Source organism: Cavia porcellus, unplaced genomic scaffold (assembly GCF_034190915.1).
Source record: "Cavia porcellus strain 051 isolate PalLab524CR breed Dunkin Hartley unplaced genomic scaffold, mCavPor4.1 scaffold_17, whole genome shotgun sequence".
Lineage (NCBI taxonomy): Eukaryota > Metazoa > Chordata > Mammalia > Rodentia > Caviidae > Cavia > Cavia porcellus.
Window position 1 is genome coordinate 55682731 of NW_026947500.1, and position 14663 is coordinate 55697393.

Consider the following 14663-nt stretch of genomic DNA (forward strand, 5'->3'; position numbering starts at 1 on the left):
AACAAAAAAAAATGTAAGAGACCAGGCAAGACCCCCAGGCTTGTGGAAAGGCAACATGCCATGGAATTTACTGTGCCTGGGTGTGGGTAAGCAGAGGGCAAAAAGCCCATTTGTAGGGAGCAAAAAGAAGCAAGACCTTCTTGTGGGGCTCCAAAGAAGGCCAGGGGCATTAGGCAGGGTGATCTCAGTAAACATCAGTGGTCAAAGTCCTCTGGGTGTGTCATGCCTCAGTGGGCGGAGTCCTTGAAGTGTCTAGTGTGAATGTTTGGGTGGCTTCCGATGTCCCTGTGCTTTACCTTACCTCTTTTAGGGCACCCTGTGTTTGCTGAGGGTGCTTAGCTGAGTACAGTGCCTCTGCCAGCAGACAGGCTGGTATTGGGAGAGTCATGTCTGAATTGAGCCTGACATTCCTGTCTTTTTGTGATTATTAACACAAAGGTAAAACAAAAAGAAATGGGATAAGGCCATCTCTTGTGGCTGCTTGCTGTGTGGCATGTGTGCTAAGTGGGCAAACCAGCAGGAAGGGAAACCTTGGGGAACCGTTTTGTATGGAGGGAAGGAGAAGACAACGGCTGCTGATCAGGGACTGTCTGGATGCAGAACAGTAACAGGAGTCTGAAAAGACTGGACCCGAATAAGAGAAGGGTGATTATACAGACCACAGTCCTGCTAGGAAAAGCAGCTACAAGGCCCATCTGAAAGATCTGTGAGAGGATGGTAGAGAAGGAGGCCATTCACATATGGTATGAGGTGGGAGACTGATGGACAGAAGGAGGGCGAATCGGGATGAGGGCCTGCTTGAAGCAAGGGGAGGAGAGGCTTATGTGAAGGGGTGTAAGGGAACAGCAAAGGTGGCATCTTTCAAATCTAGGACTGAGTCACAGGTGGTAGACGGGGCTGGGGAATAGAAGACAAAGGGTGTAGGGGTTAAGCACCACAGGATGGATAGGAAGGACTCTCTGGTTGGCAGTGTAGGAATCTGGCGTTACCCTGTAGGTGCCGTCCACTCTTTGGACAGGGAGAACTGGAGTGCTGGAGAGTTGACAGGACCAGAAGACCATGTTGGAGCAGATGAGGGGGAATTGGTGTCAGCCACACAGATTCTCACCAGTGACAGCGTACTGGTGCTGGGAGGGATGGGGTGATTGGCTTTAGTGAGATGACGAGGGGTGTTAAGAGAGCCAAGGAAGGGGAGGCGGTGTTTCAGACCCCAGGGTTTAGGTTGGAGAGGTAATGGGGGCTTGGGCGAGGCCAGAGAAGGAGAAAGTGAAAGACTGAACTGACTGAAGCTATTCCATGAGTTCTTCTGGTGACACTGATCTAATGGAAAGTAAGTCATGCAGGGAGCAAGCATGTAAAGACGGGAGAACTTTTCAGGCAGGTGATGATCCAGGGTCTCAGTTGGGTCCTGAGATGACTGACATTAATCTAGATTTTATTAGATGGGGTGTTATCATTTATCTCACTCCTTGAGGAGTCTGCAGGCCTGGTTTTTGTTATTTATCTTTAGGCCTGGCTTTTAACTGATGTATCTCTGGTCACAGTCGTGGTATAGACAAAGCCAAAGAAATAGTTACCTATAGGCCAAACAATAAAATCAAACAGACTATCATGAATATAACCCACAAATTTTTACTAGAAAGACTTGGTAATAGCCATCTATAAAGAGGACAAGGGGAAGGTCTGGGTAATTTTAGAATCTAATATGGCCTTACCCATCATCTATTATCTTGAAGAGCTGAAGAGATATCAGAAGGATCAGGAAAGTATATACAGCATCAAGTTTTTATAATGGCACAAAGTACCTCTTCTGCTGTTGTTACAATGTTTAAGGTCATCTGATTTCAGAGGAAAACTTGCCTTATTAATTTTTCTTTTAATTTAGGTGAGGGAGAGACCAATCAAGATGTCTTTTACATGGAATAACTGCAATTTTGGAGGGCATATAGACAGATGACAATGGATTAGCTATCTTTTTAATTATATTTTTTGCTAGGTATTTAAGACCAAGTTAAAACCAGACCTGTGTTATCCAAAATTGACCTCTTGCTGTGTATCATGGTTGGGTAAGCCTCCTTAGGCACTGCTCTTGGAACCACATGCAGAGCCTCTCAGCTCCTCTATCTGTGTCAGCTGCCAGGATGGTGATGCTTTTGCTTGACAGACTTTTTTCCTAGGTGACCCTCATTGGGCACACTGCACAGCTTTGTAGATGTCTGTTGTCTGGGGTCTAGCACAGGGAGACTGAGTGTCTCACCAGAGTTGTAGGATCCTATAGAAAAGATTTTATCATGTCCAGGCTCTCTGACCTTAGAAGGCCAGGGTCAAAATATTAGCTGTTCACTTAGCCCAGACATCTCTCTAGTTCTAGTCTCTAAACTTTAGTTGTTCAACACCCAGAAGATTACTTAGATCACTCTCAGTTAGGAAGCATAAGTGTAAATTGTTTCTGGATAGCTGTTGCCTACTGTTAAAAGGCAAACAAGTTGTTCTAAACTTTGTTAATTTAACCTCCTGGGGGGAAGAGCAGTCTTTAATCAGGGGGTTAAAAGTTAACTTTTGGCAAGTTGGAGGAAAACTAGAGTTTTAAGAGTCTGAAGTGAAAGAACTCAGACTCTGACTGACCTGAAAGAGGTCTGACAGAAGGTGGAACAGAAGGACAGAGGTTACCTGAAAGTGAGGATCACTGAAAGTGTTATCTTTTATCTTCCTGAGGAAGGCAGGTGAAATGACAGACATGTGGAAATTTTTCTGCTGATTCAGGGCTCTCAGGAGCTGGCTTCCACTGAGGGACCTCTGGGTATCTGCTGGAGAGCTGCCCCAGCCATGACCCCTCTGTTGCCCTTTCTGTTTTCACTAGCTCCACGTAGTCAGAGATCTGTCTCTCAGAAAGGAATCCAGTTATCCACGTGGTAAGTACTCCATTGGCCACTGGTGTCAGTTCGGACTCACCAGGGGTACTGGAGAAGTATGTCCTCTGCTTTGAAAATGACAGCAGCCCTAAAGACAGATGCTAGTTGGAAGAGTAACCACTGCTTGGTTTTAGCATTCTATAAAGGACAGACAAAAGCCTGAGCTGAATATAGACAAGATTTTATAGAAAGACCTATTCTACAGAATTATTTCAAACTCCACTAGATGGCGGGCTAACATAGCTCCTCCTTAGCGCTGTCTAAAGATTTTAAAAGGTAGCAGTCACAAATCAAACAGTTCAAGTGAATCTAAATGGAACATATATAAAACAGGAATTCAAGACCTGGTCCACAGCAGGGACACACCTCTTTAAAGAAACATCATACAGTGATTTATAAAAGGCATAAGCAATTGCAAACAAGTATGACAGTTATGATTACCTAATATAACTCAGCAATTAAGAAATAAAACCACTCATCTATTACTCATGTGTTAGTTTGCAAAATAGAAAATCAAAAATATCATGCTCTGGTCTTGTCTAGTCGAGATTTGGCCATGCCCTGTTACAGGCTTCAGATGGAGAGAAGAGGAGAGATTGGAGACTCTGTGGGAGACAGGCTTGGGGGACAGAGGGTGATAGAAGAGGCATGGTTCCCACTGGAGCAGAGAAATGTGTGTGGGAGACCGACCAGATTTCTAGTGGACCTCTCCAAGCAAGACTGAAGCTGTAAACAAGAGCAACTGAGCAGGGCAAACATCTTTGCAGCTGGTCATACACTAACAGGAAGCAGCCTTCCTGGGAGTGCTATTTGAGAGCAGTGCTGCAGCTTAAAAAGCATGAGAAACAGGATGAGCCTCTCTGTGACTTTATGGGTCAGAGTAAAAGGCAGGCATGAAAACAGGGACTGAGGAGATTACCCAATCCCAAATGCCCAGTGAGATCTGGGATTGCAGAGGTGGCAGGAGCTGTAGGAACCATTCTGAGGATGCTGCTGGGTAGTCTCAGCTGGGGAGGAGGTTCAAGAGAACTTACAGCCCTCTGGAGAGAGCCTGACTTCCTCCTGGGTTTGTGCTCCTAATGTAAGACATGAGACAAGGAAGGCAGAGACCAGGCAAGACCATCAGGCTTATGGAAAGGCAACATGGCATACTGTGCCTGGGTGTGGGCAAGCAGAGGGCAGAAAGCTCATCTGTAGGGAGCAAAAAGAAGCAGGACCTTCTTGTGGGGCTCCAAAGAAGGCCAGAGGCATAGGCAGGGTGACCTCAATAAACATCAGTGGTCAAAGTCCTCTGGGTGTCTCATGCCTCAGTGGGCGGAGTCCTTGAGGTGTCTAGTGTGAATGTTTGGGTGGCTTCCGATGTCCCTGTGCTCTCTCTTACCTCTTTTAGAACACCCTGTGTTTGCTGAAGGCAAGGGTGTTGAGCTGAGGACAGTGCCTCACTGGCAGACAGGTTGGGTATCGGATGACTCAGGTCTGAACTGTACCTCATCCCCAATGCAAGACGGAGAGAAGAGCAGGGGGCACAGAGGATGGCAGGGGCAGGCAGGTAAGGCCTGGGGAACAGGAGATTTATTCTGATATGAGTGAGGAAACATCCCACACTAGAATATTCTACCTGAGGCCAGAGATGCTTGTGACAAGATGCTTTGAGGGACAGTGAAGTTCTATAAAAGCCAAAGTGGGCGGGAGTGGGTTCCTCTCCAAAAACAGTTATGTCACAGGAGCCACTATGACAAGAGTATCCCAGCAGGGACGGGGACACAGAGCACCTCAGAGCATGAAGTGGTTCTGCGGTAGAATGCAGAACACACTGGAGGTACAAATGGTTAAATCAACAGCAACTTTGATCAGCAAAAGCATAGCCTGCTGGCTATGAGATCTAACTGCTGGGCATTGAAATGATGAGGAAAAGGAGGATGGGATATTTGTGGCCAGATGACTGAACTCTTGACTTGAAGAGCTTGTGAAGGCCAGACATGAAGTCTGACACAGTAGCTCTTCAACCACATGCTTAACTGAGAGGTTATCGGTCCAGAGAAGCTCATCGTGTGTATGCAAGGATGTTTGAGAATAATTCCTCAGGGGGAAGGTACATAGCTTTTATGACAGTGTTGAGGAACTTCATTACCCAAAAATTATTCATCTCATACTGTTATTTATTTATAAGACTGTGCTTTTTAAATTTTATTCAATTTAATTTCATAAAACAGCTACTTAAATAAAAAGATCCAGTCAAAAAATCAACAACTTCAATGAATAAACACTTTTCAGAAGAAGTACAAATGGACAGTAAGTGCATGAAAAATGTTCAGGAAATTTGGCTACTAGAGCAATACAAATTAAAACAATACAAAGATTTTATCTTCCTCCGGGAAGAATGGCATCTCCAAGACCTCAAAAAACAACAAATGCAATAAAGTTGTGGGGGGGGAGGGAATGAGTGCTTCTGTAATGCCGGTGTGAATGTAAACTAGTACAGCCACTACAAAAATCAGTATACATATTCCTGAAAAAACGAAGAATAGAAGGGGCCAGGGATTTAGCTCAGTGGTGTAAGCACCTGCCTGGCAAATGCAAGATCATAAGTTAAATCCCCAGTATGAAAAAAAAAAGAATAGAAATTCTACTGACACAAAGAGCCATCCCTCTTATGAGTATCTTCCTCAAACAGTTAAGCACACACTATGACATACAGAAATATGCATAACCATATTTATAGCAGTGTAAGTCCACATTAGCTACATCATAGAAGGAGCCTACATGTCCACTGACAGATAAATGGTAAAGAAAACATGGCATATGAACACAATACACTTCTGCTTTGCCAGACAGATAGATTTGAGGCACTTCTAGAAAATGGATGTGCCTTTGGATCATGATGCTAAGAGAAATAAACCAGACACAGGTCAAACATGCCTTCACTTATATGAGACATTTGAAGCATAAATAAGTTAAGAGTCTGTTAGAAAATCCAAGAAGACTGTATTGGACGTTATGCCACCGAGTTTCTGGAGCCTTCTCCTCGGGCCACATGGAGAAACCCCTCAAACAAGCCTTCCTCCTGAGGCCATGGCTGCCCAGTTGCTCCACTGTGTGTGGAAATCTTACAGGTCCCTCCGGTGCTAGAAATGATGTCTGGAAAAAACAGAATATGCACAGTTGTTTCATGGGCTAAAACAGAGAAGCAATATTTAAATGCTTGTTTTCTTCTTTTAGGGGATCCAGATTGTGATTGGAATCATGCACGCTGGGTTTGGAATTACTCTGGCTCTACTGAATTATAATTTTGATGATGAATCTAGAGGGTTCACCTCCCTCTCTGTTGTCACTGGATACCACTTCTGGGGTGGATTCTGTGTGAGTAGACAGTGAGGACATGTCTCCCTGCCAAGTCCATACACCAGCACCCAACTCCCAACTCAGGTCCAGATAAGCCCTGGGTCTGAGTGCTGGAGAACTCACAGAAATTACAGCACTCACTGGGCCTGCACAGGAGGACCTTTAGTTCCTTGTTTTAAGCTTTTTTAAGCTTGCAGCTAAAACCTATCCACTCGCATTTAATCTCACTAAATAATTAAGCCCAAATTCTAGTTGGCTGTGACATTCAGATGGAAAGGTATGCACTGGCTGCAGGAGGGGTCTGTAAATATGATGGAAAATATGCAATTGGGGTTGAAAGTGCATCTCTGTGTCTTTCATGATAGAGAGCTTAGCTGCCTCAACCCCCAGCACTGAAAAAATTTTTTTTAAAAACAAAAAAAAAATACAATTGCTAAGGAGACAAGATTGAGTAGGAAACTCAGTCTTCAATCAGAACAGGAAAAGCTTAAGGACAATGAATTCTTCATATGTAAGAATCCAAAGAGGAAAAAAGGAAAATTCAAGATATACCCTGAAACCAGGTATTTAGCTCAGGGGCATAAGTGCCTGCCTGGCAAGCACAAGGTCATGAGTTCAATTCCGGTTACAAAAAAAAAAAAAAAATACCCACACACACCTGAGAGCTACTCTAGAAAACTGAGACATTCCAGAGAATGTCTCTAGGTTTAGAGACAGAAAACAGATGAATACAGATTACCCTCCTGATGAGATATCTCAGGCACAATTCGAGAACCCTCCATCTCACCCATAATTTTGTCTATTTCTGCAGTTCATTATTTCTGGTGCAATCACCATATCAGCATTCCTGAAACATTCTCCATGTCTGGTAAGAATGTTTCACTCCTTAAACCCCTTGTACTGTGAATTTAACTTATGGGGAGGCAGATCAGGAAGGGGGAGGTAGAACACAGGATGGACACGCTGTCCCCTAAAGCACCTGCCGGTTGCCCCCAGACCTGTGTGCTGGTGGGGGAGTGGTCCTCCTCACCATGTACCACTCAGAAGTGCCAGCTCTGGGCCATAAGCCCTGGACTCACAGGCCAGGAAGCTGTGGAGCTCAGGGCGGTTCAAGCTTTAACCTAATGGGTCTGGTTCCAGAAGAATCCAGGAGCCAGGAAGCACCTGTAGCCCAATGTACTGACAAAGTCTCAGGAGTGTGTTTGACATATTTTATTAGCAAACATTGTCAGATCTAATTCAGACTGGGTTTTGTCAGCCATTCTCTAATTCACTACTGAGAGAATCTAGCTTACAACGTAAGAAGAGCTTAACAAATCACTGAGACAGGGCTTCAATTCTCAGCCTAACACCCACCTGGAGCAATCTTATGGGTCAATTACACACCAGGAAAAAGAAAATGATTTGTCAAAAACTAGACAACAGGTGATTCCAAGATTATGTGTAATAATGCATTAGTGGAGAGAATGTACAGGGGGGAACACAGACCTATGTTACTCTTACTCTTCCAGGCAGAACCACACTAAAATAATGAAGTGCTCTAAATCCTAAACAGCGAGGTATTTGAAATTTTTAACATAGTTACTGACACAGAATAATGCCCATTAAAAGCTTATTTCAGAAGGCTGAGGTAGGAGGACTACAAACTTGAGGTCACCTTAGGTAACACAGAGACACCCTACCTCAACAACTAAAAAGGGCTGGAGACATAGCTCAGTCCCCAGTTCCAAAACAACAGAGAGAAAACTCTACATGTTCTTTCTCTGTCTTAAAAAAGGAAAGATATGTTTTATATATGAAACTTTCATATTAATATGAGATGAGCTTCTGCCTTGTATGATTTATATTTTTCTACAGTTTTTGAAAATGTCTGACATCTTATTTGCATAATATTTTATGGTAACTACATGGAGGGGTACAAAGGAAAGTCACTTTGACTTCAAAAACTGTTTCAAGATAGCAAAGATTAAAAACAATAAACTCTCACTGATTCTTATTTTTTTTACCTTCTACCCCATTTGTTTTTCCTACTGTCTCTACTAGCTAAAAGGCAGCCTGGGAATGAATAGCATGAGCTGCATGGTTTCCATGATTGGGGTGATCCTGCTGGTGATGGATCTGTCCAACAATTACCAACAAGTCTACTGGGCTTTGGTGAGTTCCCCTACTTGCTACATGTCTGCTCTCTCTCTCCTCAACCCCACAGAGTGAATCTACCTTTATCTCCAATTGCTGCATAAGAACTCCAGGAAAATCCTTTTTTCTATTCCACCCTTATCCAGAAACATGCTGCAGGGAGAGTAACCCCTGTAGTGGCTTAGGGCTGACAGGTGCTCCCTTACTGTCCACGCCACTGTGAGTCATCTGAACAATGGGGAAAGGCTGGGATAGGCTGCCAAGACCTGGGCAAGACCAAGCGCCTGTGTGAGGGTACAGTGAAAGAATGGAGACAATTTATCAGTACATGAAGCGGTGCTGGAAGGTCAGTATCTCAGCAAAGGCAGAGACAAAGGCACTCCAAGCCAGCCACTAGGTACTGGGTATGTTCCACAACAGGAGGGATTAGCAGAAGACTCAAGGCTGGCAGAAGACTTGGAGGTCTGTGATTCAGCAGGCAATGGATACCTTGCAAGGACTCAAGAGATCAGAGAGAATGCTATGCTAAGAAGGAACTGGCCTGGAGTATTTCTTGATCTAGTGCTCTTAGTGTTAGTCTTAGTGGATGAGAGAGGATAGCCAGTGCCTAAAGAGATAATAGGAGGTCCCCAGCCTTCATTTATCCCTTTGAAAAGTATGCAAAGTTAGCCACTATGAATTTGGGGTTCCCAACCAGAAAGAATTCCTGCAATTATTTCTGTAAATATTTGAAATTTTAAATAAATCAGATACTGAAGAGACTCCGTGGTATTTTACTTTTAGATGAAGGACTGGATGAAAGGAAAATGGCAGTGACAAGGACACTGTTTTACTAGAGATGTGCAAAGAATGAGGGAAAGCAGAGTGCAGTGAGGGGCTCTGAATCTGTGGACACTCAGGTACCTTTTCATCATCACCATTTAGGCCAAGCAACAACTGTGACGTGGGAGAAAAGCCCCAGCCTGTGCCCAGCAAGACAGCCATGCACAGGGAAGCAGAATGCAGTAGGAACCATGGGTGGCCATCTTGATTCCATGGCCATGCACAGGTCTTCCTTTTCCTTCAGAGAGCAGAGCAAAGCCCTATAGAAACAGAAGGAGACAGCAGGAAGGAGGCGGGCTCACTCTTCTATGCACATCTGCTGCTGTGGGAGTGAGCCCACTCCTGAAAGCTCTACCCGCCCAGGAGACCAGCACTAACCCCTCCACCAGTGCTCACCACCACTGCCTCTCACCTGGTCCCACTCTAAACCTCCCCCACATCCTTATGTGCACCCTACCATGGAAGCCCAGATCAAGCACCGGGCACACAGCCTTGGGGGCCAATCTGTGTCTTGATCAGAACACAAAAGCTCTGGGTAAATCAGGTGGAGCTTTGTGAGAACATACAATTTCTGTGTCACATCAAATGAACAAAATGTATCCAAAATGTATCCAAAGTGAGTTTCTAACATGGCACCCCACAGAGAAGTAATGTGAAGGGACTCAGGGGTGGCTGGCAATACAGCTGCTGGCCCTGGCCCTGGACGCCAGAAACCAGACTGAGGGAAGAAGAAAGCTGCACCCACTCTCCCCTGCTGGAGCTCAGCAGACTGAGGAAGAGGTCAGGAAGAGCTCAGTGGTTGGAGACCTTGCATGGCAGTCTGTTGCTCAAGAGAAGGAGCAGGTGACGTGAGTCCAGTGTCCAGAGCAGCTTGCTGATGTACACGAAGCAGCAGAAACCAGAGGGACAGAAAACACCTGTGTCCCTGAGCAGCGCTTGATACCAGGCACTCAGTGGATGCTCAGGGGAGAGGGAGGGAAGTGGGCACACAGGCAGGTAGGGAGGTACATAGGTAAGAAGGGAAACAGAGAGACAGTGCTCTGTGAAGGATAAGACACAAATAATTCTTTAAAGTTCTAGGTACAGCCTGGGCATGGTGGGGCACACTTGTAATCACAGCAATAGGGAGACAGAGGCAAGAGGATAACCATGAGTTCTAGGCCAGTCTGGGCTAATAGTGATTCCAAGGTCAACCAAAGTACAGTGGGACCCTGCCTCAAAAAATGAAAACACTAAACAAAATGAACTTCTAAGGAGAAAGTCAAATTACCTATAAGCTTGGAAAAAGTCATTTGTGCTCCGTCTTCAGCACAGGAAGTTTCAGTGAGGGAAGACAACAGGGCAATATTTTTTAAAGTTTTCATCACAAGAAATCTTGATGCCAGAATATCACATCAATCAAATGTGTGTGCAAGCTACAAGGACACAAGATGTTCTCTGTAAAACAAGGCAACTTATGGGCATTCGTGTTTTTAAAATTTAATGCACCATTCAGCTGTAAATCAGTTAATTTTAATCCAGAGTCCCACAAGGCAGAGGGAACCTTGGGAAAAGACTGCTGGGCAAGCTCTAAGCCATGGAAGGAGTCAACTGAGATGGAAGAGTTCTGGAACTAAATATAAGGATCTCATGTCTCACCCCTAAAATAGTAAAGAAGAAAAACAGACACAGTCACCAAAAGCAAGGAGGTAAGAAGAGCCAAAGCAAGATGAAAAGGATGAGTGCCACTCGCCTGCTCTTCTCACAATGAACAGCCACTGAATACTGTCTACAACTGAAACCTAAAGGTTCACAGTGACTTCAGCTCCCTTATGGGTTTCATGAATATTTGTGGGTGGCAATGGAGGAATGGCACCAGGGACTGAGCCTAGCACCTTACACCGAGCTATCCTGGCTCTTTCTAGTTTTACTATTGAGGTATGGTCTCAGTAAGTCACTAGGTGTTCTGGGCTGGGCTCAAGTTTGATGTCCTCCTAGCTCAGAGTGCTAAATGACAAAGGGACAACCTCATGCCTGGCTGCAAAACATGGCTTCCTAAACATTAGCCTATTTAACTGAATACAGTGTCTTTCTCTCCTCTTTATAGCATGCAAATGTAATTCGAGTTTCCCATTGTAAAGGAAGTTACTATGTCTCACTCACGCTGTTTTTCCCTTCCTTGCTGCCACTCGTGGATCCATTCTGCATTCTGCCTGGTGCCCATGCCCAGGGACCTAGAATACGGGAATCAATATCAATTCTGAATGTTTTGGGGCAATAACATTTGAAATGATTTCTTAGTTCCCGTGTTATTTGCTTTACATTTAAAGAGTAATATTTTAATAAATACAAGAAAACTAATGCAAAGAAAAAATCTGATTTTCTGATATTTCTAATAGAACACTCTACTAGGCAGAAAAGAAATTCTTCTGGTATTTTAAAGAAAATTCAAAATAAATTTGTATTCGTATGAAATAAGCATCTAACGATAATGGAGAAACCAGCGTGAAGCAAGGAAAGCACGGCACAGGCCCGTGGGATGAGACCTTTCTGGTTTCAGGTATCCAGGAAAGGGATCTCAGGCACGCTGCTGCTCTTCTCTCTCCTGGAATTCAGCATAGCGTTTTCTAGTATCTATTTTGCCGCCCAAGCCATCAGAAACTCCTGCAGGGTAAGTTGGGCTCTCTGTCAAATAACTGAGCATGTGCTGGACAGATGCAGATGTGAGTTTGCTGCATCTCAGACGCATGCAGGTCCAAGGCTTCCCACTGTGTGCTCCTCTGGGCACTCCCAGTCCTTACTCTGATGGGGGGGGTGTCAATGCTGAGCAAGGCTGCACTAACAACATGACTTATCTTTCTTTGTGCTTTCTAGTGTGTTCCGGTTATTCCAAATGTATATGCAACCAAACATGTGGTGCACCAGTGTGCCCTACCTCTCCCAGGAAGTGACAGCTACCCACCTTATTTCTTTTAACCAAAAGAAAGGGACTCTGTTAGACAGCAGGAAGTGGATCTACTCTGCAGAAACTTCTTAAAAGCTGGCTCTTATTCTCCAGTGACCATTAATTTTTACATGTATTTCAAATCCTGTTCATGGTCATCATGACTGTCAAGCCAATCGCTGTCTCTAGACACTCACCACAAATGCACATCTGCAATGCGAAAACATGGGAAAATGACCCTGTAGCACTCATAAATTTAGCAATTTTCATCTTCATGGTAACTTTGGTTCAATAAAATGTCATGAAAAACATGAACCTTTTGGGATTTATTTTAAATTCACTTTGATCTGACACTGACTGTAGGGAAACAGAGCTGATCAAACTGTGCAAAACAAAGTTTTTGGTGATGATCTGCAGGGTGACCAAGTCACAAGTGTCCTTTCCTCAGCCACCTACTGCTCAGACAGCAAATGCCCAGTGGCCCTGGCTGGAGCAATAATGCTCTGCACACTGCTGCCCTCAAAGGCTTGTCCTCAGTGCTTTGGGTTCCTGCTGAGTTTTGCTATTTTACAGAGTATTTTCGTGTACATTAAAATTCACAGCAAAATTAACCGCAAGACAAAGATGCATCGATGGTGCCCTGAGGGGTTTGTACTTCAGTTTTGGTTTGTTTCTGAACTGGGAGAAACTCTGTCATGCTTCAAAGCTAGCAGGAAAAGACACTGGTAAGAGAGAAGGCTGAATAAGCGTGTAAAAGTCGAGAGAACAGAGCACATAGGGAGGTCAGGGTCTGAGTCATAAGAGGGCTGGTTTCTCTTCCTGAGGTAACAAAAAAGAAGGACAGGTTTTCAGGAAGGGCAGTGTAAGAGGAGGTCACGTCCAAGTTTGGGGGCACAGGTAGAATCAGGAAATGAACAGAACTGATGATGTTAAAGGACCGTGGAAATGGACAGTACACTGACAGGGGAGGCAGCAGGATCACCAGGCTGTCCTGAGGACACGTTTGTGAGGAGGATCAGAAACATAGGGATCCCACAAACTGCTCCAGCAGTACACAGCTGCTCAGATCTGGATCCATGGCAAGCACCTACTTGGTGTGACCTAGAAGTAGAGGCTTTCTATCGACGATAAAAACACAAGTTCAAGAAGGTACAAACAAAAATATTGTTAAAACAATTCTCCATGTAATTTAACCTGGGTAAGGAGAGAACTTAAAAAAAATTCAAGACAGACGACTGGATCAAAATCTGAGATATGAGCCTTCCGTTAATAGAACAGTTGAGAAGAACACGTGACATAATATTAGTCAAAACATGATCTGCAAACAGCCAAGTGTTACACTTTTGGAATTTTAAAATAAAGAGCATTCAAAGGAATTAAAATGAGAAAGAAGCAATGAGAAGGGAGTTTCTGCATCTGAGAAAGCAGATGCATGAGGTGACAGGAGCGGTGTCATCATGTGGCTTCCACTTATTTTGGTAGCTGGTGATGGGGAGTGCACTGTCCGGCAACAGGAGACTGAAAGGTCAGCAAAAAGAAGCAACCACCTACACATATAAAATAAACAGCTATAAACATAACACCTCCTCTAGGAACCACAAGTACAGCAAACAAATTTTATGTTTAAATGAATTTCTAACAAAGTTATTTTATTTTAATTGGCTTTCATAACACCAACCATTCAGCTCACCCAATGTGCTGGCCACACTCCAAACTCCTACCTACACTCACCTATTTGCTGTAGCAACCCTGGATGGGCGGGATGGGCACTACTTGTGAGTGTCATTTTCAGAGGAAGAAACTCTGGCTGGGAAGGTTAACCCTGCCCTACACATGTATCTCACAAACAGAGAAGCAAGGATTTGAACTCTAGAAGGCTGGCACCTAAATCCAGGCAGCTCCCCAGACTCTGAACCCTCTACTCTTACTGTCTCAGATACATGTAAACTTGCAGTTCCAAAAGCAATAAATAAGCAAACATGCCTGTCTGTGGAAGGCTTGCAGGACACTTGGAAGGAACCCATGGTTCCTGTCAGTCTTGACTTGGGCATGAATCTCCCAGCACCCAAACTGCATGTCAGCAGCAGGGGCCTCACTGTCAGTGAAGACACTGCTCAGCACCTGTGCTACCCTCAACAACACAGGATTTTATAAAACATGGTCCATGGAGTCTCCAGCACCAGGCCCCTGACATCCAAACACTTATACGAGACACTTCAAGGACTTTGCCCACTGAGACACCAGTCATTTAGAGAACTGCCCACCACTGATGTTTACTAAGATCTTTACACCTAATGTTTCTTGCCTTCTTTCAAGCACCATAAAGATGGTTGCTTCCCTTTGTTCCCTTTTTGCCCTGTCTGCCTGCACCCAAGCACAAAAACCCAGTTTACCCCAGGGTGCCTTTACACAAGCCTGACGTTTTCTGCCAGACTAACTCACATCATTCCTTATTTTTGGTGCCAAAACCTGACAGGGAGCCAGGCTCTCTCCAGAGGGCTGTAAGCTCTCTTGAACCTCTGCCTCAG

General features: G+C 44.5%; 1 protein-coding gene across 2 annotated transcripts in view; it reads left to right on the forward strand.

Annotated features, from left to right (window-relative positions):
• LOC134470983 (membrane-spanning 4-domains subfamily A member 12-like) overlaps nt 1–12446 on the forward strand; it is a 45431-nt gene extending 32985 nt beyond the window's left edge. The window contains exons 3-7 of one of the 2 annotated variants that reach the window (XM_063228180.1): nt 6132–6272; nt 7066–7122; nt 8298–8408; nt 11752–11862; nt 12066–12446. In XM_063228180.1, the coding sequence (XP_063084250.1) occupies nt 6132–6272; nt 7066–7122; nt 8298–8408; nt 11752–11862; nt 12066–12167 (522 nt within the window). In that variant the 3' untranslated portion in view covers nt 12168–12446. The remainder of the gene's footprint in view (nt 1–6131; nt 6273–7065; nt 7123–8297; nt 8409–11751; nt 11863–12065) is intronic. The other variant, XM_063228181.1, reaches the window with a different exon arrangement.
• The last annotated feature ends 2217 nt before the right edge of the window (nt 12447–14663 follow it).